Source organism: Schistocerca nitens, chromosome 5 (genome assembly GCF_023898315.1).
Source record: "Schistocerca nitens isolate TAMUIC-IGC-003100 chromosome 5, iqSchNite1.1, whole genome shotgun sequence".
In the NCBI taxonomy this organism is placed as follows: Eukaryota; Metazoa; Arthropoda; class Insecta; order Orthoptera; family Acrididae; genus Schistocerca; species Schistocerca nitens.
The window spans coordinates 511,068,402-511,093,278 of NC_064618.1; the positions used below are offsets into that span (position 1 = coordinate 511,068,402).

General features: G+C 40.2%; 1 protein-coding gene across 1 annotated transcript in view; it reads right to left on the reverse strand.

The window, feature by feature from the left end:
• Window positions 1-24,877, reverse strand: part of LOC126260960 (uncharacterized) — a 473,264-nt gene that overhangs the window by 219,061 nt on the left and 229,326 nt on the right. The window contains exons 15-18 of the mRNA XM_049958484.1: window positions 22,635-22,823; window positions 17,822-17,962; window positions 9,571-9,753; window positions 7,002-7,139 (exon numbers count right to left, since the gene is read on the reverse strand). Of these exons, the coding sequence (XP_049814441.1) occupies window positions 7,002-7,139; window positions 9,571-9,753; window positions 17,822-17,962; window positions 22,635-22,823 (651 nt within the window). The remainder of the gene's footprint in view (window positions 1-7,001; window positions 7,140-9,570; window positions 9,754-17,821; window positions 17,963-22,634; window positions 22,824-24,877) is intronic.

Consider the following 24,877-nt stretch of genomic DNA (forward strand, 5'->3'; position numbering starts at 1 on the left):
TTCTATCTCTTCATCTTCTGCTTGTGAAGTCTGCATGTACACCCGAACTTTTGTTGTCCATGTTGGTTTGTTGCCAATTTTGATGAGAATAACCCTAGCACCGAACTGTTCACAGTAACTCACTCTCTGCCTAGCCTTCCTATTCATAATGAATCCTACTCCCATTGCCACTTTCTGCTGTTATTAATATTTACCTATACTCGTCTGACCATAAATCCTCATCTTCTTTCCATTGCACTTACTGATCCTAACTGTATCTACATTCAGACTCAGTGCTTCCCTTTTTCGATTTCCTACCACATTCAAACTTCTGGTATTCCATGCCCCATTTCGTAGAACGTTATCCTTTGGTGGTCATTCAATTTTTTTCTCATGGTCCCCTCCCCCTTTGCAGTCCCCTCCTGGAGATCCAAATGGGGGTTTAGTCCAGAATCTCTTGTCAATGAAGAGATTATCATGACACTTTCTCAATTACAGGTCACATGTCTTGTGGATACACATTATATATCTTTAATGCAGTTGTTTCCATTGCCTTCTGCATCCTCATGCCACTGGTCATAGCTGATACTTCTGCCTTTTAGGGATAGTTTCCACACGCAAAGGGCAACAGAGTGTCCTGAACCTCTGTCCGCTCATCCACCCTCTTTGACAAGGCCTTTGCCAGAACGAGAGTGATTTCTTATGCCTGTAGTCTTTGGCTGCCTTTGCTGATGATCTTTATTCAAAATTTAAGCAGAGGCAAGGTTTGAATCTGGGACCCAGGGCATTTTGATTGCTTGTCAAAGATGCTATCCCTTTCTCCCTCTCCTTTTTAAATACATGGTTCTTTTCTTAATATTTTACAAACAGAAAAGAGAACATGTTTGAAGTTTATTCCACACATTCCACAAGGAGCCAAAATTCCATAAAAGCCAGAAAATTGTAACAAAATAATCAGGTATGTACTCCTGCAATAAATGAAAATAACTGACTTGCAACATTACACAAAATAAAAGAACATCTGAATCTCCACCTCTCCAATGGAGGAGGGCCATTTGGCTTCTCAGAATCCGCAGTCTGTAGGGGTTCATTCGTTTATCCAACCAAAACTAATTGCACAGTAAAACTTCTAACTGGCACATCTCAACTGCTGGGAAGATCCATGAATACTCTTCTTAAGAAATTGGCATAATGTGTCCTGTTTTTCATTTGGAGTGGTACCTTCTCATGTTTTTCGTGTAAGTACATCCAAAACTGCAGCTCGTCCACAAGCTGCCACTGAGTTCAAGTACAAGAGTCGCACAGAATGCCAGAGAGTGAGCCAGGCTCCCATCGGGTATCACTGTTCCATCACGTAACTGTCATGATATCACATTAAGAGACAACAAATATCTCACACTATTGGTTCCCTGGACAATGGCAGCTCATGGCGGACATAAATGTAGTCTACAAGAAATGTTGCAGTGTGAGCAGTTATTGGTGAGATGTTGCCAACTGGAACACATGGCACATAAGAGCAGGCCATTAGTTCGTCAGTCTATGATGATGTTATTGTATGTGTCGGTCGGAGTCATATTTTGAGCACTGGCCGCATGAACTGGACAAAGTTTTGAGGTGGACATTTCTAAAGCCAAGGGTAGCATCCCACATGTTGAGGGTTAGAGTGGCATAACAAATCATGAGGACCATCCCATGGCTGATAAAATATCAAAAGGCCATCAGCAAGCAATCCAATTCCCGTTGGCAGTGGAAATATCTGTGCAATATTTGGCAACCACGAGGCAAGACTTACATTGGACACACTGTATCATGTTCAGGACTCATAAGGAATTACCTAGCACTCAAATGTGAATCATCTGGAGTGGGTGCCTATAACTCATCATTGTCATCTTCCGTAGATCACAGGTGAATGGACTCCCCAGGCATCTCAACACTTCCACCACTCATAATGAGCCGAGATCTCCATCCTTCCCTGTTCAATGGGTACTATCCCCAATTTTGCCACATTCAAAACAGTACCCGCCACAACTCTATACTGTGCAATCCAATTGAGAGACCTGGTGATCGAATGAGGAACAGCAAATCATCCGCATGTGTCCAACAGATGAAGGTGTTGCTCCTCAACACCATGCCAGTGCAGTGAGTGTCTGCAGCAGTCCATTCATGGACGGCTCAAGCGAAACTGTGATGAGGACCATTGATGTTGGTCAGCCTTGTCTTAAAGAACTCATAATCAGAATAGAACCCACATCTTGGCCGTTCACTGCCACTCTGGTGATGACACCCCTTAGCAGCCACATGACAAACTTAATGAAAATGGGTGGAAGCACCATGTGGAGCATGATCGATGTTAGGAAGTCATGATTAATCTAGTCAAAGCTTGATCAAAACTGAGAGAGACCAGAGCTGCTCCAGATAGTGGCCAGTGTGATCACATCTCTAAGGTCACTGAATGCTGACTGTATGTTGCTATGTAGTCCAAGAGACATTTGATCTGAGGCAATATTGTATGGCAATACTGTCTTGTGCCATGTCACCATCAGACAGGCAAAGATTTTATAATCACCATTAAGTGTGGCAAGCAGTCGGTATTGATATGCAATGTGACCTCCAGCCTTTTTCAGTATCAGGAGAAGATATCCTTCAATGAAGGCCCACAGCATGTATGTGTCAGGCTGCATGAGCTCATTATGCACTGAAGAGTCAAAGAAACTGGCACAATTGCCTAATATTGTGAGGGCCCCCATGAACATGCAGAAGTGCCGCAACATGATGTGGCATGGACTTGACTGATGTCTGAAGTAGTGCTGGAGGGAACCGACACCATGAATCCTGCAGGGCTGTCCACAAATCTGTAAGATTACAAGGGGGTGGAGATCTTTTCTGAATAGCACATTGCAAGGCATGTTTACATCTGGGGAGTTCGGTGGCCAGCAGAAGTGTTTAAACTCAGAAGAATATTCCTGGAGCCACTTTGTAAAAATTCTGGACATGCAGATTGTCACATTGTCCTGCTGGAATTGCCCAAGTCTGTCGGAATTCACAATGCACATGAATGGATGCAGGTGAGCAGACAGGATGCTTACGTACATGTCACCTAGATGTGCATCAGGGGTGCCATATCACTCCAACTACACACGCCCAATGCCATTACAGAGCCTCCACCAGCTTGAACAGTCCCCTGCTGACACACAGGGTCCATGGATTCATGAGGTTGTCTTCATACCTGTACATATCCATCCACTTGATACAATTTGAAATGAGACTCTTCCCATCAGACAACCTGTTTCCAGTCATCAACAATTCAATGTTGGTGTTGACGGGCCCAGGAGAGGCGTAAAGCTTAGTGTTTTGCAGTCATCATGGGTACATGAGTGAGCCTTTGGCTCCAAAAGCTCATACTGATGATGTTTCATTGAATGGTTCGCATGCTGACACTTGTTGATGGCCCAGCATTGAAATCTGCAGCAATCTGCGGAAGGACTGCATTTCTGTCATGTTGAACGATTCTCTTCAGTCATCGTTGGCCCCATTCTTGCAGGATCTTCTTCTGGCCACAGTGATGTCGGAGATTTGATGTGTTACTGGATTTCTGACATTCACGGTAAACTTGTGGAATGATCGCTGCCTTCAAGATGCTGTGTCCCTTCGCATGTGTACCGACTGTAGCACCACGTTCAAAGTCGCTTAAATATTGATAGCCTGCCATTGCAGCAGCAGTAACCAATCTGACACTTGACTTGTATAGGCATTTCCAAGCACAGCTCTGTACTCTGCCTGTTTACATATCTCTGTATTTGAATATGCATGCCTATACCAGTTTGGCGCTTCAGTGTACATCTCTAGCCGTTGGGGCATCATTCCAGGGGCAAGCCATCCAGTCCTGGAGATTTGTTTGATACCCTTTTTTAAGTGCTTCCAGTATTTCATCTTCCATATTCACTTCCAAGATTACTTCCTCATCCATCTGGTTTAGTCTGATCCGTAGTGGTCACAAGATCGTCTCCCCCACCATGAGATCTGCCTGGATACCAGTGAATAGCTGACGAAATCTGTCCAAAAATTCTGACTGACGCTATGTCTCCTTAAGACTTCAGAGGCCAACTATCCATGGTATGGAGTGCGTTGATTAACATTTGGTGGAATCATTGTTTTCTGCTTACATATGACGCATTGATTGAGGTTCCCCAGCAATACCATCAAAGCACCTGGCCATTAGAGACAGGTCCTCTATCCTGTGTCATGTGAGCGTGGTAATGTGCACTTTAACTCAGTTGACTTCAGCCTGACGCTGAGGAGATGGGGGCTTGTAATGACAGCTCACAAAGTACCATGTAACAATATTCCATACAGTCAAGGTATCACTGCCATTTGTCCCAGGCACACATAATAAGGGCGTGACATAAAACTGGCTTCGCACATCTCAGCCACCATTGTGTCACCATTATGTATGGTGGGAGTCGCAGCTCACAAGAGGCACACCCATTCTCAATTCACTCATGACAGCCTTGATCTGACAATAGTGAAACATTTAACTTGCACGGTCCTCAATTGCATGATACAATCTGTCGTGATAGGTTGATGGTGCACAAGTATGCCAGATGATCAGTAAAAGCTGTGGGCCATATTTCAGCAAATTTTTCACTTCCTGTTGTACACCAGGGACATAAATATGGTCCCCATTTCTGTGGATCCAATCTTATGTGACACACAGGTACATGTACTGGCATATCACTTGTATTTCCTTGCATGGGAGTTTGGTCCTTCAGAGCCCGGATCCATTTGAAGTCAATACCTAGTAGAAAGACAAGCAATACCTGCAGAATAAAACTGTACCCCTTCCTTTCGCTGGTCTTTGTCAGAGTGAGCGTAGATGTTGATAATGTGGGTCCTGTGAATCGTAACTGTCAGATTCCATGAAGATCGTGGAAAACAGGGTTCCTTTGCCAGTATCCCTTCCCTTATCAAGACTGCCATGCCACTGTTATTGGCCAAGTAAGGTAAATTGCATGTGAAATAACCAGGTACCTCAGGGAAAGCACTAAGCTGTACTTATTGCACCAACAGGACATCAATGTCCGATGCATATAACATATCACAAACGAGTTGCAACTTCACCTTCAAATCAATGTTGTAGATATTGACAATCTCAATTTTATAGGCCTGCAGTTTGGTGTCCATCATATTAGCTTGCAGTGCATTAAGGGGTGTATCTGCAGCATGGACCCCCACTATTTCCAAGATAGAATTAGCTTCCTATAGTTGTCCAACATCATCAGCCACTTGAATGAGTGGGCACCACCATGACATCCCTGACACTCGGTGTATTGTGCCACAGTGTTGTCTTCTGGTCATCCAAATAAAGGGTGTCAGGAGCCACAACCTCTTGTTGACCCTTATTGTCTGGTGACGGCTGCATTGCAAATGACATCCTTTCAGCATCTGAAAGCTCACAGTCGGCATCATCATGGTGTTGTAGTTCTTGTAATGAATGCTCCAAGGCGTTACAATCATCACTGATGTAAGATGGCAGGAAATGGACATAATCCTGATTGAGTTGACACTTTTTACACCATTTTGATGAATGCTGCCTGCGTGTGTGAATGTAAACATCCTTAATAACTGGTTCATCCTGGTGTGCATCCTCCACATCATTGTATTCACATCATGCATTTCTACACCCACCTCCTGCTCTAGTCTTCCTCCGTAGCTGCTCAGGTGTATTCATGATCAATCAGTGTCTACTTGATTGTTTTCAATGGTATTGCTGCCAGCTCCTGAGTTGGCGCATCGACAGAAGAAGGCTTCCATGTTGGTCTCAGCACGTCCCAAAGTGCCATCATGTATGACAGCGGAAGAAACTTGGTTGCATCTGTACACAGTTGGTTATCCCTAGGCAGTTGCATTAATCTCCTCTGGAGGCATTCCAACTGAACATAACTTTCACTGCTGCATCTGGAACAGGTCCTTGACAGTCTGTTTTATATCATTATGGCTCTGCAACCCTCGATGAATGAATATCCCATCAGACACTGTTAGGTTGTGAACCTTGCCCATTTTTGGACAGTGTGGCTGATCACAGTGCCATATTCTTGTACTGCATCTGTTACCATCATTTCTGGTACCTCAAAGGGCAGTTCAAAGGTCCATATGGTATGGATAACTAAATGATCTACTAACACATCTCCTAGATTGTCATATGAGTGTTGAAATTTTAAACCTCATTTGACATCTTTCAGTGTCTTGTCACATGTTGCATCTATAACCAGCTTGACAATGCTACTTGCGATTGATAAATGGATGTAAATAAGGTCATTGTAATTAATTCACAAGTCTGACAAAAGTGTTCGATTTCATGAACCTTAGGTCGCACATACTCATCAAAAAACATGAACTTGAGTGTGGTCTTTATGAATGAGTGTGCCATAGAGTTCATCTACAAGAAGTTACACACATGAAGCCGGCTGCAGTAAACACAACCTCGACTGTGAGAATGTGCAGCCAGAACATAAACAGTACAGCCAAACCACTTCACTGTGAAATACTGACTGGAACATGAGCGCATTATATTATCATGTGATATTCCCTCTTTTTACAGTGTTTCTTCCTCCAATCAAAAAGGAGCAGAAATAAACGAGCTTTTGTCAGTGTATATGACTGATTTTTCCACAAAAAGTTAACTAGCACTGAATGTACACACCTAAGAAAATGCAAAAAATAAAGAGCTCTATGATGGTTTGAGTAAAGAAAACAAATAATTATTCCATTCTTCCCCAGTATACAGTTTCATTTATTTTTGTAATTTTATAACCCATCATGCACCAAATGGCCATGTTAGCGCCTTAGTAAATGTGGTAAAATATGATAATGCACATTCACAAGTTTCAGTATGGTGTCAAAGATAAAATTTTGCAGTTTACATGCCTCAGTCAGTGAATTATTCAACACAGTTAGACTGTATATATATTAACACATGCTTTCCAAATGTGACATCTATTCAGAGAAGTGACTACTGTACTTACAGAAGAAAACAGCAAGATGTTCAACATCATTTATTAACATCTGTAAGGTCTTCCTGTCAACACTTTCTATAACATCCGGTGTTGACTCATGAAGTTCCAGCACCCAATCCAATATGGCTTCCTCATGCATTAGATCACCTAACACATGTCAAAAGAAGAACAAAGTTCAATGTTCAACATCTATTATCATTATCTAAAAAGTATGAAAATCAGATAATAAACAAGAGTGTTGGTATGTCAATAGACACACAAACAAACACAAACACACACACAAAATTCAAGCTTTCACAACCAACGGTTGCTTCACCAGGAAAGAGGAAAGGAGAGGGAAAGAAGAAGGGATGTGGGTTTTAAGGGAGAGGGTAAGGAGTCATTCCAATCCCGGGAGTGGAAAGACTTACCTTAGGGGGAAAAAAGGACAGGTATACACTCGCACACACACACATATCCATCCGCACATATACAGACACAAGCAATCATATGTAAAGGCAAAGAGTTTGGGCAGAGATGTCAGTCAAGGCAGAAGTACAGAGGCAAAGATGTTGTTGAATGACAGGTGAGGTATGAGCGGCGGCAACTTGAAATTAGCGCAGGTTGAGGCCTGGTGGGTAACGGGAAGAGAAGGTATATTGAAGGGCAAGTTCCCATTTCCAGAGTTCTCATAGGTTGGTGTTAGTGGGAAGTATCCAGATAACCCGGACGGCGTAACAGTGTGCCAAGATGTGCTGGCCGTGAACCAAGGCATGTTTAGCCACAGGGTGATCCTCATTACCAACAAACACTGTCTGCCTGTGTCCATTCATGCAAATGGACAGTTTGTTGCTGGTCATTCCCACATAGAAAGCTTCACAGTGTAGGCAGGTCAGTTGCTAAATCACGTGGGTGCTTTCACACGTGGCTCTGCCTTTGATCGTGTACACCTTCTGGGTTACAGGACTGGAGTAGGTGGTGGTGGGAGGGTACCCTGTAACCCGGAAGGTGTACATGATCAAAGACAGAGCCACGTGTGAAAGCACCCATGTGATTTACCAACTGACATGCCTACACTGTGAAGCTTTCCATGTGGGAATGACCAGCAACAAACTGTCCATTCGTATGAATGGACACAGGCAGACAGTGTTTGTTGGTAATGAGGATCACCCTGTGGCTAAACATGCCTTGGTGCACGGCCAGCACATCTTGACCAGTGTTACGCCGTCCGGGTTATCTGGATACTTCCCACTAACACCAACCTATCAGAACTCCGGAGATGGGAACTTGCCCTTCAATATACCCTCTCTTCCCATTACCCACCAGGCCTCAACCTGCACTAATTTCAAGTTGCCGCCGCTTATACCTCACCTGTTATTCAACAACATCTTTGCCTCTGTACTTCTGCCTCGACTGACGTCTCTGCCCAAACTCTTTGCCTTTAGATAAGTCTGCTTGTGTCTGTATATGTGCGGATGGATATGTGTGTGTGTGCGAGTGTATACCTGTCCTTTTTTCCCCCTAAGGTAAGTCTTTCCACTCCCGGGATTGGAATGACTCCTTACCCTCCCCCTTAAAACCCACATCCCTTCTTCTTTCCCTCTCCTTCCTTCTTTCCTGATGAAGCAACCATTGGTCGCGAAAACTTGAATTTTGTGTGTGTGTTTGTGTTTGTTTGTGTGTCTATCGACATACCAAAGCTTTCATTTGGTAAGTTACATCATCTTTGTTTTTAGATATATTTTTCCCATGTGGAATGTTTCCCTCTATTATATTCAGATAATAAACAAGTAATTATAAAAACAGTAAAAATGATACCTTGAAGAGTACAGTTACAGAAATATAGTAAAGCAGTAAAATGCCTTGTGTTCAAATTTCACTTGGTTGCACTAAACCCATCAACAAACAATGAAGCTAGTATTTTAACAAATAACGAACAATTTAAACATCTTTACATATATTTTCACTATCTTCATTTCATTAAGAACATTGCCGTTTTACAAATCTAACATTACAGTTATTCACGCATATATATTTACATTTTCAGATTAATGTGCAGCTACATGGATGAGCAGGTTATAGATTTCCACATTTTTTCTAAAAAGTAAGCTACAGTGCTCAATATCCATTTTGTTTACATGACTACAGCTACTCAGTGATTTCTCTATATAGCAAATGGCTATCTTTTTTTCAATTTGAGCCACACATCCACCAAAGTGTTTTAATTTAGTCACCAACTCAATTAGATAATATAACAGCATACTGATCTTCCAAACAGAGTTTCGATATATACTCAATGCAATTTCAGCAATAAGTGAAAGGAAAGAGGAAGCTGATTTTTTCAGTATCACATACAAGTTGACAATGGTGATTAATGTTCAATAAGACACTTAACTGAAGTGTAAATCAAACCTATCAGCTCAACTCTTTCAATTTTTACTTCAGTGTTGCAATGCAGTAAATGTACTTACTGTATTAGAAGTGAAAACTAAATTTAAAATACAGCTTCTTCCAGGTCCACTGATTGTTTATCTCTTTTGCAACATTACTGAACATGTAGATAATTATTTGAGTATAAAAGTATATAGCAATGGAATACCTGTATAAATCTGTCTGAATCTGTTGCGGTAAAAAGCAAGACATGGAAGAGTTGGAAGATCGTATTCTTTCTGTATGCCTTCATCAGACGTTTTTACGAATGAAATATCCTTTTCTTCACATTCATCATCAATGTTTTCCAATTCACTTATGATTTTTTGACTTTTCTTGTCTCCTTCCTGATCTACAAAAGAAACATACACTTTAAAATAGTGGAATCATTTTGTACACTGTAAATGTACAATAAAGAAAAACAGTGTTTGCACAATATTTATAATAGTCATTGAATGTTAAAAAATTAAAAATAAGTTTTATTTCTTTGTGGTATAAAGCAGAACAAAACAACATTCATATTATGAAATAAATCAATCACTGCCCAAGCAGGCATTTCACTGTGATAGGTATTATTTCCTGGGCAAATCCACCTGACAGCAAAAGCTGTTATATAGCACAAAAGCGGATTATATGAAACAGAATCTGCTTTGTCACAAATCTATTGTAAATCTGGATTTATAAAGCCAAAAATTCTTTAATTGCCTTTTTTGTATTTTCCGGAAGTAATATTATTCATTACAACAAGATTAGATAGAAAAGCCAATTTATTAATACAGGGATAAATTTCCTGTTTGATTCTGTGATAGTTGTGGATATTTTGTGAATAAAGTTGTTTAGATTGCTTGATATATTTCTTTGTTTATAGTGTTGTTTCAGTTACTGGCATCTTTAGATCAAAATTTTGAACTTGTAATACAAAATGCACTGTCAGTTTAAATACATGTTATGCCTCAGCAGGGCACGACATTATAAAAAAAAAAAAATATATCAATCAATTTAGATGGCTTTATTCAGGATGAAGCCAACTGCTTTTGTAGATGAAAACGTACATTCCTATAATAGAATGAAAAATAGGATCTATATATTCAGCAGATATGTACAAAAGTGAGAAAAAATGGACCTATGGAGAAAGGGAAAAGACTGTATAATAAATTATCATCAGGTATAAAGTAAAAAAAAGATATACTGATTCTCCCCCCCCCCCTCCCCCCTAAGAACCATGGACCTTGCCGTTGGTGGGGAGGCTTGCGTGCCTCAGCGATACAGATAGCCGTACCACAGGTGCAACCACAACGGAAGGGTATCTGTTGAGAGGCCAGACAAACATGTGGTTCCTGAAGAGGGGCAGGAGCCTTTTCAGTAGTTGCAGGGGCAACAGTCTGGATGATTGACTGATATGGCCTTGTAACACTAACCAAAAAGGCCTTGCTGTGCTGGTACTGCGAATGGCTGAAAGCAAGGTGAAACTACAGCCGTAATTTTTCCCGAGGGCATGCAGCTTTACTGTATGATTAAATGATGATGGCGTCCTCTTGGGTAAAATATTCCGGAGGTAAAATAGTCCCCCATTCAGATCTCCGGGTGGGACTACTCAGGAGGACGTTGTTATCAGGAGAAAGAAAACTGGTGTTCTACGGATCGGAGCATGGAATGTCAGATCCCTTAATCGAGTAGGTAAGTTAGAAAATTTAAAAACGGAAATGGATAGGTTAAAGTTAGATGTAGTAGGAATTAGTGAAGTTCGGTGGCAGGAGGAACAAGACTTTTGGTCAGGCGAATATGGGGTTATAAATACAAAATCAAATAGGGGTAATGCAGGAGTCAGTTTAATAATGAATAAACAAATAGGAGTGCGGGTAAGCTACTACAAACAGCATAGTGAACGCATTATTGTGGCCAAGATAGACACGAAGCCCACGCCTACTACAGTAGTACAAGTTTATTTGCCAACTAGCTCTGCAGATGATGAAGAAATTGAAGAAATGTATGATGAAATAAAAGAAATTATTCAGATAGTGAAGGGAAACGAAAATTTAATAGTCATGGGTGACTGGAATTCGGTAGTGGGAAAAGGAAGAGAAGGAAACGTAGTAGGTGAATATGGATTGGGGCTAAGAAATGAGAGAGGAAGCCGCCTAGTAGAATTTTGCACAGAGCACAACTTAATCACAGCTAACACTTGGTTCAAGAATCATAAAAAAAGGTTGTATACATGGAAGAACCCTGGAGATACTGACAGGTTTCAGATATATTATACAGTATAATGGTAAGACAGAGATTTAGGAACCAGGTTTTAAATTGTAAGACATTTCCAGGGGCAGATGTGGACTCTGACCACAATCTATTGGTTATGAACTGTAGATTAAAACTGAAGAAACTGCAAAAAGGTGGGAATTTAAGGAGATGACACCTGGATAAACTGACTAATCCAGAGGTTGTACAAAGTTTCAGGGAGAGCATAAGAGAACAATTGACAGGAATGGGGGAAAGAAATACAGTAGAAGAAGAATGGGTAGCTTTGAGAGATGAAGTAGTGAAGGCAGCAGAGGATCAAGTAGGTAAAAGGACAAGGGCTAGTAGAAATCCTTAGGTAACAGAAGAAATATTGAATTTAATTGATGAAAGGAGAAAATATAAAAATGCAGTAAATGAAGCAGGCAAAAAGGAATACAAATACCTCAAAAATGAGATCGACAGGAAGTGCAAAATGGCTAAGCAGGGATGGCTAGAGGACAAATGTAATGATGTAGAGGCTTATCTCACTAGGGGTAAGATAGATACTGTCTACAGGAAAATTAAAGAGACGTTTGGAGAAAAGAGAGCCACTTGCAAGAATATCAAGAGCTCAGATGGAAACCCAGTTCTAAGCAAAGAAGGGAAAGCAGAAAGGAGGAAGGAGTATATAGAGGGTCTATACAAGGGCGATGTACTTGAGGACATTATGGAAATGGAAGAGGATGTAGATGAAGATGAAATGGGAGATACGATACTGCGTGAGAGTTTGACAGAGCACTGAAAGACCTGAGTCGAAACAAGGCTCCGGAAGTAGACAACATTCCATTAGAACTACTGACGGCCTTGGGAGAGCCAGTCCTGACAAAACTCTACCAACTGGTGAGCAAAATGTATGAGACAGGCGAAATTCCCTCAGACTTCAAGAAGAATATAATAATTCCAATTCCAAAGGAAGCAGGTGTTGACAGATGTGAAAATTACCGAACTATCAGTTTAATAAGCCATGGCCGCAAATGACTAACGTGAATTCTTTACAGATGAATGGAAAAACTGGTAGAAGCCAACCTCGGGGAAGATCAGTTTGGATTCTGTAGAAATATTGGAACACGTGAGGCAATACTGACCCTACGACTTATCTTAGAAGCTAGATTAAGGAAAGGCAAACCTACGTTTCTAGCATCTGTAGACTTAGAGAAAGCTTTTGACAATGTTGACTGGAATACTCTCTTTCAAATTCTGAAGGTGGCAGGGGTAAAATACAGGGAGCGAAAGGCTATTTACAATTTGTACAGAAACCAGATGGCAGTTATAAGAGTCGAGGGACATGAAAGGGAAGCGGTGGTTGGGAAGGAAGTGAGACAGGGTTGTAGCCTCTCCACGATGTTATTCAATCTGTATATCGAGCAAGCAGTGAAGGAAACAAAAGAAAAATTTGGAGTAGGTATAGAAATCCATGGAGAAGAAATAAAAACTTTGAGGTTCGCCAATGACATTGTAATTCTGTCAGAGACAGCAAAGGACGTAGAAGAGCAGTTGAACGGAGTGGATAGTGTCTTGAAAGGAGAATATAAGATGAACATCAACAAAAGCAAAACGAGGATAATGGAATGTAGTCGAATTAAGTCGGGTTATGCTGAGGGAATTAGATTAGGAAATGAGACACTTAAACTAGTAAAGGAGTTTTGCTATTTGGGGAGCAAAATAACTGATGATGGTTGAAGTAGAGAGGATATAAAATGTAGACTGGCAATGGCAAGGAAAGCGTTTCTGAAGAAGAGAAATTTGTTAACGTTGAGTATAGATTTAAGTGTCAGGAAGTCGTTTCTGAAAGTATTTGTATGGAGCGTAGCCATGTATGGAAGGGAAACATGGACGATAACTAGTTTGGACAAGAAGCGAATAGAAGCTTTTGAAATGTGGTGCTACAGAAGAATGCTGAAGATTAGATGGGTAGATCATATAACTAATGAGGAGGTATTGAATAGGATTGGGGAGAAGAGAAGTTTGTGGCGCAACTTGACTAGAAGAAGGGATCGGTTGGTAGGACATGTTCTGAGGCATCAAGGGATTACCAATATAGTATTGGAGGGCAGTGTGGAGGGTAAAAATCGTAGAGGGAGACCAAGAGATGAATACACTAAACAGATTCAGAAGGATGTATGTTGCAGTAGGTACTGGGAGATGAAGAAGCTTGCACAGGATAGAGTAGCATGGAGAGCTGCATCAAACCAGTCTCAGGACTGAAGACCACAACAACAACAACAACAACAACAACATACTGATTCCAATATGATCTGCTATAACAATGCTTCTACAATGTAAAGAAATTCCTTGAAACATAAAAATTTGAACTCTAAGTAACTTAAACAGAAACTGAACATAACAAATCAAAATAAAGATATAACTTTCTAAAACATATGCAAACATACAGTAAAAATGAAATGACTGTTTGTCACCTGTGTACAAATGTATTGTTCAACTGTAAGTGATACTGACTGTATGTTGCTGACGAATGTAGTGTAACAATATTATGAAAAGGATAGTTGCTACTCACCACATAGTGGACATGATGAGTTGCAGACAGGCACAATGAAAAGACTGACACACACACACACACACACACACACACACACACACACACACACACACACACACACAGAGGCTCCATAAGCCTCATACGGCTAACACAGTCGCAGCACTCCTGCAGAAATTCAAATGGGAGGTTCTCGGCCACCCTCCTTACAGTCCGGACCTCTCTTCCTGTGATTACGCCATTTTTGGTCCCCTTAAAAAGGCTCTGAGGGGCAAACGATTAAACTCGGACAATGACGTCCATTACGTCCAGCTGTACATGCAGAACTGGTTCACATTGCAGCCCCAGGAATTTTATGAGACAGCCATTGACCACTTTGTGTCACAGTGGGACAAGCATCTCAACAGCTATGGTCAATACTTCTAACATACAGGTACTGGTCTCTGTAATTATGCACCTGGCTCATTTCGTTTTGAATGCCTCTTACATTGGCTGCCTCCACTATTGAATAGTTTTAACATATGTTTGCATTATTTCACTAATAGTTTTAACATATGTTTGCATTATTTCACTATGTTGAAACATTGTCACAACATACTTTTTCCGTTGTCTGGCAAGGCAAAGTTATGTTCAAAGTTTATGGAATTGGGAAACTTGCATTAAAAAGGCACATATCACAAGCCAGTATTGAGGAGAAGGCTGCCACATTGTTTTGAAGAAGTCTAAAGAAATATGATACCACACTCCACTGGACCGAACTACCTATTGTTCAATCACTGCTGAGCAAGAACAACCAAGCACCGCACCATGCGACAGGTCTCCAAGTGGACATTGGCGATGCAATTTATTGTCTTTAATTATACTTGAGCAATGCAACATCTTTTGTTTCTTCTTGAAACATAATGACGACCACTGACTGTCTCATACACAACACAATTGACTGGTCCCTGGCTGATAGTAAAATTAATGCAGCCTTTATTCCACCACACTTCCTTCCTGTCTTGACTGTTGCAATAGATAAATAATTTTAATTTAGCCAATATATTCCAGATCAGAAAGGAACTTGTAGTCAGGTACCAATCACAACCTAGTGTGGTTTCCATCAATAGTGATAAAGGTGTTAAGTCACAAATATGCTGATTTACTAACATAGGACACTCAATAAGACACATTTTCACATTCTAACATTTAATGAAACACATCATTAATATTGACACCTCCAGCACTTAATACACACATGCGTGTGTACACCTTACACAATAGTGAGCTCACAGTCACTACTGTGGCTTAAACAATACACTTCACAGCCTCTAATGGGCCGTATACTATTACATCAAAAGAGTCAGCTACGTGTACTGGGTCCCATACCCCATTCTCATTTTGCTTCTGTGTTCCAATTGTAATTGCACTCCACATACATACTGAGTGGACTTCTGTTCACCCATTGCTTTATCCTGGGATCTGGATTTCAATTCTCTGCACAACTGAAAGAAACTTTTTATGCCACTACTGAAGGATTCTTGTTATCCATTCTGGAACTTAAGTTCTCTATCAGTACACATCATCTCTTATTAGTTCTTTCACATGCTAGCAACACAGATTTACTCGCATCCTTGGATTCGTAAATGGCACAGGAGCAGCAAATCACTAAATTCAGTTCCTGCCTCTATTACAGCATTCCACTAGCACAATATTTGACTTTACATAACTGTTTCCATTGTGGCTTCTGTCCTGCTTGCTATTCTGATACTGAGCATGACTATATATTCTTGTTCCACATGCAAATTATGTAGCAGGATGCATACAGCTAGTCACGTACCTTGGCTTTCTTCCAGTGGATTCTACTGAGGTGAACTGCAAAAGTTATTTTTCTATCGTCATGAACTGTAATTCTGTATAGTACTGTTTTCTATAACTAAAACTATTATTTTGTATTTGTCTTACGAATTACTTACTCTTGTGACTATTTCAAACAACATTTTTTTGTTGCACTTATTTGTTCATTTGATGTTTTATTGTCACGAGTAATTTTTACAATCTTTCTGATCAGTTTAAATGAACTTAATTACCTTGCTGTTGTGATCACAGAAATTGGTGTCAAAGGACTCACTCCTCAGACATTTATTCTAAATGTTACTATTTATCTATAACATGCATTAATGTGATGAGAAGTGTCATGACTTGTAACTGTCATTTTATACTTTTGTCAGTACACCCTATTTAGTTTTGCACATCATTCTGGTTGATGCTCAGAAAGATCTAATCAAGTAGACGATTTGGTGGCTTCCACATATTAATATATTTTCTGTTTGCAACTTTCCTACAGTCATGTAAAAAGTTACTATGGTATTTAGAGGACATAATCGGTGGTGCTAATGAACTCAAAATAAATTTTACTTACAATGTTTCCATCCTGTCGAAACCGTTGTTTTTCAAAATTCTGTTCTATAATTTTGATCTGCCTTATTATCAGGTTGGCAACCATTTGGTGCCATCCCAGTGGTTACTTGGATATCTTATAGACATTAGACACTGCATTCCCACATTGTCTTAAAAATCCAACTGCAGTCTGATGAAGTGGTATTTCAGCACCTATTCTACTACAATCACAATGGATCCATTACCTCCTCTAATAACATTAGAAGTGAATCATTCACTCCCTTCCTTTATCTTTAAAAACTGCCCTGCAAACATCTACTCATTATTCTTACATTATGTTCTAACCTTTGCAATCCAATCATCAGCAAAGCTACCCTGTCAATCAAACCATGGAGCAAGTTCACCTGACATGTGGGACTGATGGCTCTCAGAGCCACAGCAAGAAACAACCCTTTCTTCTATTATAAGCTGTTGCTTAGTTTCTCCGAGATGTGTCTGGGGCTACTGGAGCTACCTTCTCTCATCACGCTGGAAAGCCTCACCATGTAATACCTCCCCCCCCCCCCTTTCCAAATGACCAAATAAATTGAAACTGTTTTCCTTTCTGCACATGAGTACCATTTATTAATTACAATCCTACATTGCTTTTTCAATCCTGACAACACCTCTCAAGAGGGCATGTGGGGATAGTGTTCTTTCCTGTCTGAAATCAGAACCTATCTTATTGGGCCTGTGGAGGAATTTCTCTATCCTAAAAGACCCACATGTGAATGCCACACATACTCTGTCAGCCTAGCAGCTGCATCCTGCAAGTAGTGTACATAAAAGTGCACACAAATGTTCAATGTTAAAAGAAGTCTGTGATATCTCAGGTTCTGCTGATGCGCATGGTTAATGATGTTCTTCTGCGTGTTCTGCCAAGTTGTTGTTTCTATTTCACACATTACATTTCGACAAGCAACCCAATTCTTCAGTTGCTGCAAGTTTAGATGTTATGCGCACTTGCTGCCTGCAGTCCAACCAAGGGCGTAGTAAGTGTCGATTACACAGAGCAGAGCAGACATATTGTGCATAAAATTGAAACAACTCAGCTGAGCACCATTAAAAAAGAAGGCCAGAATGACAAAATTTGTTCAAAATGATTTACAACACTTAAACACTGATCTCAGTGAAATCAACATGCACAAAAGTTTCATCAGAACATTATACTCTCTCCTAAATGAAAATACATAAATAAATAATAATAATAATAAGTGTCAGGCATACTTACAGAAAAATACTACAACATTCTGATTATCTTGGAGGATTTTCTCAAGCATACGGGTATTAACTTCTTCAATGCGCCCAGGTATTTCAAGTGTGTCCTCATCAGTAAGCCATGCAAGAACTTCATCTTCATCATCCAGATCACCTACAAAAATAAAATCAAAAATTCTAAGCACACTATTCCAACATCACCCTTATTATGTATCATTTATAACATGCATGTATGAAAACTAAAATGTTAAACTTTGCAAAAAGATATGCCCTCATTCAATTAAATGAAAATATTTAAGTATAACCAATATCACATTGAAAACATTTATTTTTTTCTCTTAGCACAATAAAAGTATTATGCAAATCTCTCTTCAGTTCCAGTGGTGGATATAATGCTACAAATTTAACAAGCTACTATACAAATAATAGTCCTCTGATGAGAACTTAAAGAGTTTCATTTTTTTTGAACCTGTAATCTTCCCTCAAGATTACAGGCAGATTATTTTAGATTTATTCCCTCTGTCAACAATTCAACAATGTCAAAATAAAAGATAAATAAGAAGACCCTTGCAACTGAAATCAGGAAGAAACTGGACATTATGAGAGATGAAATGTTATGCAAACCTGTGTGACGGTGTGCTTTTAAATCACTGTCTGTACTTTTTATTGTAGCATGTTAGAATCCATCTAAACTTTCATATTCATATGAACTTCCCACTTCACATTTCACAAGTCATTAACAGCTGTACAGAAAACCGGTGTAATTTACTACAGTGATAGATAACACTATGAGCAATGTACTTCTCATTGTATACATGATTCAAGTATGAGCATTCAGTTACCTAATTAGTATGGTTCTGTATATCTTACTCTGGCATTAACTACAGATATATAATTAAAAAGGTGTTAAAATACTTCATGTGTGATTGACTAGCACGGAATGAAAGCAAAGGAATATTTCTAGCTTTGAATTTGAATGGAAGAAAAATGAAAAAAATACAGAATGCATACTTCCTACTTGCAACCTACAATTGTCTCTTTAATGAAGCTGGCAAAAAGGATGACAGCATTTACAAAATGTATTTCTTCCCAGAAGATGGCCCACTGTCTGAAGTGTACGATGAACTACTTTTCTAGTGTCAACGGTTGTTATTTTCTCTGCACAGATAGGTATTCTAGGGGTTCCTTAGAATAAAACTCATGACATAACTGCCATTTGAAATATGCGGTATACTATTTTAAGCATTTATTTACTTACTTGTCATTTTTTCATAACTTCCACAAGTAGACTGTACCCTTTATTATAGAGTGCAGTGTAAGTTATGTTTACTACAGGATATTAATATAATTTTGCAGATAAAAACTGTTACAACTTTTTTACATTAAAAGCCTTTCTGGTCCAAAAATGTGCATTCAGATGACTGAGAACAATCCCATCTGCAGGTGGTCGCTCATCTCGGCACCAATGATGTGTGTCGCTATGGATCGGAGGAAATCCTCTCTGGCTTCCGGCGGCTATCTGATTTGGTGAAGACTGCCAGTCTCGCTAGCGGGATGAAAGCAGAGCTCGCCATCTGCAGCATCGTCGACAGGACTGACTGCGGACCTTTGGTACAGAGCCGAGTGGAGGGTCTGAATCAGAGGCTGAGACTGTTCTGCGACCATGTGGGCTGCAGATTCCTCGACTTGCGCCATAGGGTGGTGGGGTTTCGGGTTCCGCTGGATAGGTCAGGAGTCCACTACACGCAGCAAGCGGCTACACGGGTAGCAGGGGTTGTGTGGCGTGGACTGGGCGGTTTTTTAGGTTAGATGGCCTCGGGCAAGTACAGAAAGGGCAACAGCCTCAAAGGGTGCGGAGCAAAGTCAGGACATGCGGGGACCAAGCAGCAATCGGTATTGTAACTGTAAACTGTCGAAGCTGCGTTGGTAAAGTACCGGAACTTCAAGCGCTGATAGAAAGCACCGAAGCTGAAATCGTTATAGGTACAGAGAGCTGGCTTAAGCCAGAGATAAATTCTGCCGAAATTTTTACAGAGGTACAGACGGTGTTTAGGAAGGATAGATTGCATGCAACCGGTGGTGGAGTGTTTGTCGCTGTTAGTAGTAGTTTATCCTGTAGTGAAGTAGAAGTGGATAGTTCCTGTGAATTATTATGGGTGGAGGTTACACTCAACAACCGAGCTGGGTTAATAATTGGCTCCTTTTACCGACCTCCCGACTCAGCAGCGTTAGTGGCAGAACAACTGAGAGAAAATTTGGAATACATTTCGCATAAATTTCCTCAGCATGTTATAGTCTTAGGTGGGGATTTCAATTTACCAGATATAGACTGGGACACTCAGATGTTTAGGATGGGTGGTAGGGACAGAGCATCGAGTGACATTATACTGAGTGCACTATCCGAAAATTACCTCGAGCAATTAAACAGAGAACCGACTCGTGGAGATAACATCTTGGACCTACTGATAACAAACAGACCCGAACTTTTCGACTCTGTAAGTCTAGAACAGGGAATCAGTGATCATAAGGCCGTTGTAGCATCCCTGAATATGGAAGTTAATAGGAATATAAAAAAAGGGAGGAAGGTTTATCTGTTTAGCAAGAGTAATAGAAGGCAGATTTCAGACCACCTGACAGATCAAAACGAAAATTTCTGTTCCGACACTGACAATGTTGAGTGTTTATGGAAAAAGTTCAAGGCAATCGTAAAATGCGTTTTAGACAGGTACGTGCCGAGTAAAACTGTGAGGGACGGGAAAAACCCACCGTGGTACAACAACAAAGTTAGGAAACTACTGCGAAAGCAAAGAGAGCTTCACTCCAAGTTTAAACGCAGCCAAAACCTCTCAGACAAACAGAAGCTAAGCGATGTCAAAGTTAGCGTAAGGAGGGCTATGCGAGAAGCGTTCAGTGAATTCGAAAGTAAAATTCTATGTACAGACTTGACAGAAAATCCTAGGAAGTTCTGGTCTTACGTTAAATCAGTAAGTGGCTCGAAACAGCATATCCAGACACTCCGGGATGATGATGGCATTGAAACAGAGGATGACACGCGTAAAGCTGAAATACTAAACACCTTTTTCCAAAGCTGTTTCACAGAGGAAGACCGCACTGCAGTTCCTTCTCTAAATCCTCGCACAAACGAAAAAATGGCTGACATCGAAATAAGTGTCCAAGGAATAGAAAAGCAACTGGAATCACTCAACAGAGGAAAGTCCACTGGACCTGACGGGATACCAATTCGATTCTACACAGAGTACGCGAAAGAACTTGCCCCCCTTCTAACAGCCGTGTACCGCAAGTCTCTAGAGGAACGGAGGGTTCCAAATGATTGGAAAAGAGCACAGGTAGTCCCAGTCTTCAAGAAGGGTCGTCGAGCAGATGCGCAAAACTATAGACCTATATCTCTGACGTCGATCTGTTGTAGAATTTTAGAACATGTTTTTTGCTCGAGTATCATGTCGTTTTTGGAAACCCAGAATCTACTATGTAGGAATCAACATGGATTCCGGAAACAGCGATCGTGTGAGACCCAACTCGCGTTATTTGTTCATGAGACCCAGAAAATATTAGATACAGGGTCCCAGGTAGATGCTATTTTTCTTGACTTCCGGAAGGCGTTCGATACAGTTCCGCACTGTCGCCTGATAAACAAAGTAAGAGCCTACGGAATATCAGACCAGCTGTGTGGCTGGATTGAAGATTTTTTAGCAAACAGAACACAGCATGTTGTTATCAATGGAGAGACGTCTACAGACGTTAAGGTAACCTCTGGCGTGCCACAGGGGAGTGTTATGGGACCATTGCTTTTCACAATATATATAAATGACCTAGTAGATAGTGTCGGAAGTTCCATGCGGCTTTTCGCGGATGATGCTGTAGTATACAGAGAAGTTGCAGCATTAGAAAATTGTAGCGAAATGCAGGAAGATCTGCAGCGGATAGGCACTTGGTGCAGGGAGTGGCAACTGTCCCTTAACATAGACAAATGTAATGTATTGCGAATACATAGAAAGAAGGATCCTTTATTGTATGATTATATGATAGCGGAACAAACACTGGTAGCAGTTACTTCTGTAAAATATCTGGGAGTATGCGTGCGGAACGATTTGAAGTGGAATGATCATATAAAATTAATTGTTGGTAAGGCGGGTACCGGGTTGAGATTCATTGGAAGAGTGCTTAGAAAATGTAGTCCAGCAACAAAGGAGGTGGCTTACAAAACACTCATTCGACCTATAGTTGAGTATTGCTCATCAGTGTGGGATCCGTTCCAGATCGGGTTGACGGAGGAGATAGAGAAGATCCAAAGAAGAGCGGCGCGTTTCGTTACAGGGTTATTTGGTAACTGTGATAGCGTTACGGAGATGTTTAATAAACTCAAGTGGCAGACTCTGGAAGAGAGGCGCTCTGCATCGCGGTGTAGCTTGCTCGCCAGGTTTCGAGAGGGTGCGTTTCTGGATGAGGTATCGAGTATATTGCTTCCCCCTACTTATACCTCCCGAGGAGATCACGAATGTAAAATTAGAGAGATTAGAGCGCGCACGGAGGCTTTCAGACAGTCGTTCTTCCCGCGAACCATACGCGACCGGAACAGGAAAGGAAGGTAATGACAGTGGCACGTAAAGTGCCCTCCGCCACACACCGTTGGGTGGCTTGCGGAGTATGAATGTAGATGTAGATGTAGATGTAGACAAAATAGAAATGGATGTACTAAAAATGCACATAAACTTTTAGTTTTATTCTGCACAACAGACAGAGATCATGGTTACATGTATCAAACATTATGGTAACTGTGCCAATTAAGCATTTAAAATGGTATTTACCTTTGTAAATCATAGGGTCCTTATTACGGAAAAAGACTAGGCTAGGGAATGTCTTAATTCCATTTTTCTTTGCAATGCTAAGATCCTCAGTTGTGACAAATATAATACCAGCTTCATCCAGTTCATCATCAATATTTTCCAACTCGTCCAGTATGTTATCACATTCTTCTCCTTCTTCACATTTACCACCTGAAAATAATAATTTGTTCATTTTACATTGGCATTTGTACAACAGCCTAAAATTTACGCATGTCAGAAAAATAATAATTTTCGAAATGTCAGTGTAAATGTCTGGTATAACAGACAAAGACATAAAAGTCATTCTAGGACAATGGTATACCTAGGGAGAGATGAAGGCAGAAAGGAGAAAAAAGATGAGATTTGATGCACTGTTGCTGGAGGGAAGGAAAAAAAATCAAATCTTGGATTTGCGCACAGAGCTAAAGTAGGACTACATTAAAAAATGTGCGTTTTTGAGATAAGAAACCACAATCTTTTACTGCCAAACCAAGACTTTTCTCTTCACCCACACCATCCTTGGGTGTCATCGAAATCTGCTACCTGGGGTAGGAACCAGTGTACGGCAGCTGTTAATGCCTCTCTGTCACAGTAAAAATATTGTGCAGACAGGAGTTTCTATAAGTGCAAAAAATAGACAGAAAGTGGTGAGGATAAAGTCAGTACTATAAGATATGTCAAGCATTTTCCAGTACTATCTGAAAATGTAGTGTACTGAACCATAAATGGGAAGGCATTGTTGAGGATCAGCACAACACCTACTACAATAAGTACCCCACACATGCTGTTTTGCTTTTCTGTTTTCCAGCATCAGGATGTCTGCAGAAAATTGCTGTTAAATTCTAGCACAGTAAGGTAGTAGTTACGTTTCTGTATGAGATCATCATTAGTAAGGGATGGCCATACACTACACTTTTTCTTTGACATTAAACAACTTCAGAAAACAGCCTGCACTTACATCACACTATTTGTTTCTTCATGGCATTCAAACCAAATACTATAAATCAATCAAACTACATCAAATGGCATTCCAGCCTGAGATGCTAGAGTTGGCAGTCATGTGCACATGAGGTGTGCTTTCTTGTATGTATGAATGGTGTGTGTGTCTCTTACTGATGAAGGCTGTGGTCGAAAGCTTTATTAAGTGTCTTTTAACTGTGCCTGTCTACAAGTTAACATGCCTTCTTTACGGTAAGTAACAATCTGTCTCATCCTGTGTTGTCAAATACCAGAAAAATATGACAATGAATTTCAATTGGAGATACTTTATGTCTACTTGGAAACCTCACAACAGATCTAACCTCACAGACTATGGGAGTTTAAATTCATGTCACTATTCACAGTTATAAAAACAATATTTCAAACAATCTGGAAGTTAGACATGTCACAGATTGTAGATATTATCTACATTTCATACACAGGCAGACTAACTCTTAACAGTAAGTGACCTGCCTTTATATAATGGTAGGGAAACTTGTTTTATTTGTAACCATCGTGAAATACTTCTGCGGCCGAGTGCAGTGAACATTGTGTAGGCCTATACACTAGTGTACAGACACACTTGCCATGAAGCTTAGTTCAGCGTAAACACTTGACAATACACTTGTTAGTAACTACAAAAACTAAATAGATTTTGTACTTCTTCTGCAGTGTTGTCATGATGGTAATATAAAATTAAAAACAATAAGTGAAATTTCACTTGACAGTGTTTAAATCTAGTGGATTGAAAATGTACATCCACTAAGAGAATGTGATAAAAATCTAATCGAAATATAAATAAAATATTTCTTTATATTGTTCCTGAGCTTAAGTATTTTGAGGAAATTTATGCGTATCTTGTGAACTTTAGCTCTTCAATCGTGTTCACCTACTGTACATTAATTTTCCCAAAACTGCTCCTTTTACTTTCTGCACTTCTCTATGTTGTTACTGAGAGACTTGTGCTGCTTTAGTCTACTTGATTTTCTATTTTTTATTTCTTTTCGGTCTTTCATTTTACACTAACTGCTGATTTTTTATTCTCTCTTATTTCTATGCTTACATTTCCCAATTGTTCCTTTGTCAATACATTCACTCTGCTCTGCATCACTTGTACTTCCTGTTCCCAGTCGTATCTATAGATATATTGGTTCTATTCTTGCAATTAGATGACATCTCTTTTTTTAAATTACATGTGAAAATATACTTTAAGTTTTTTCAACAAAAAATGGAGTTCCTGAAGTTTT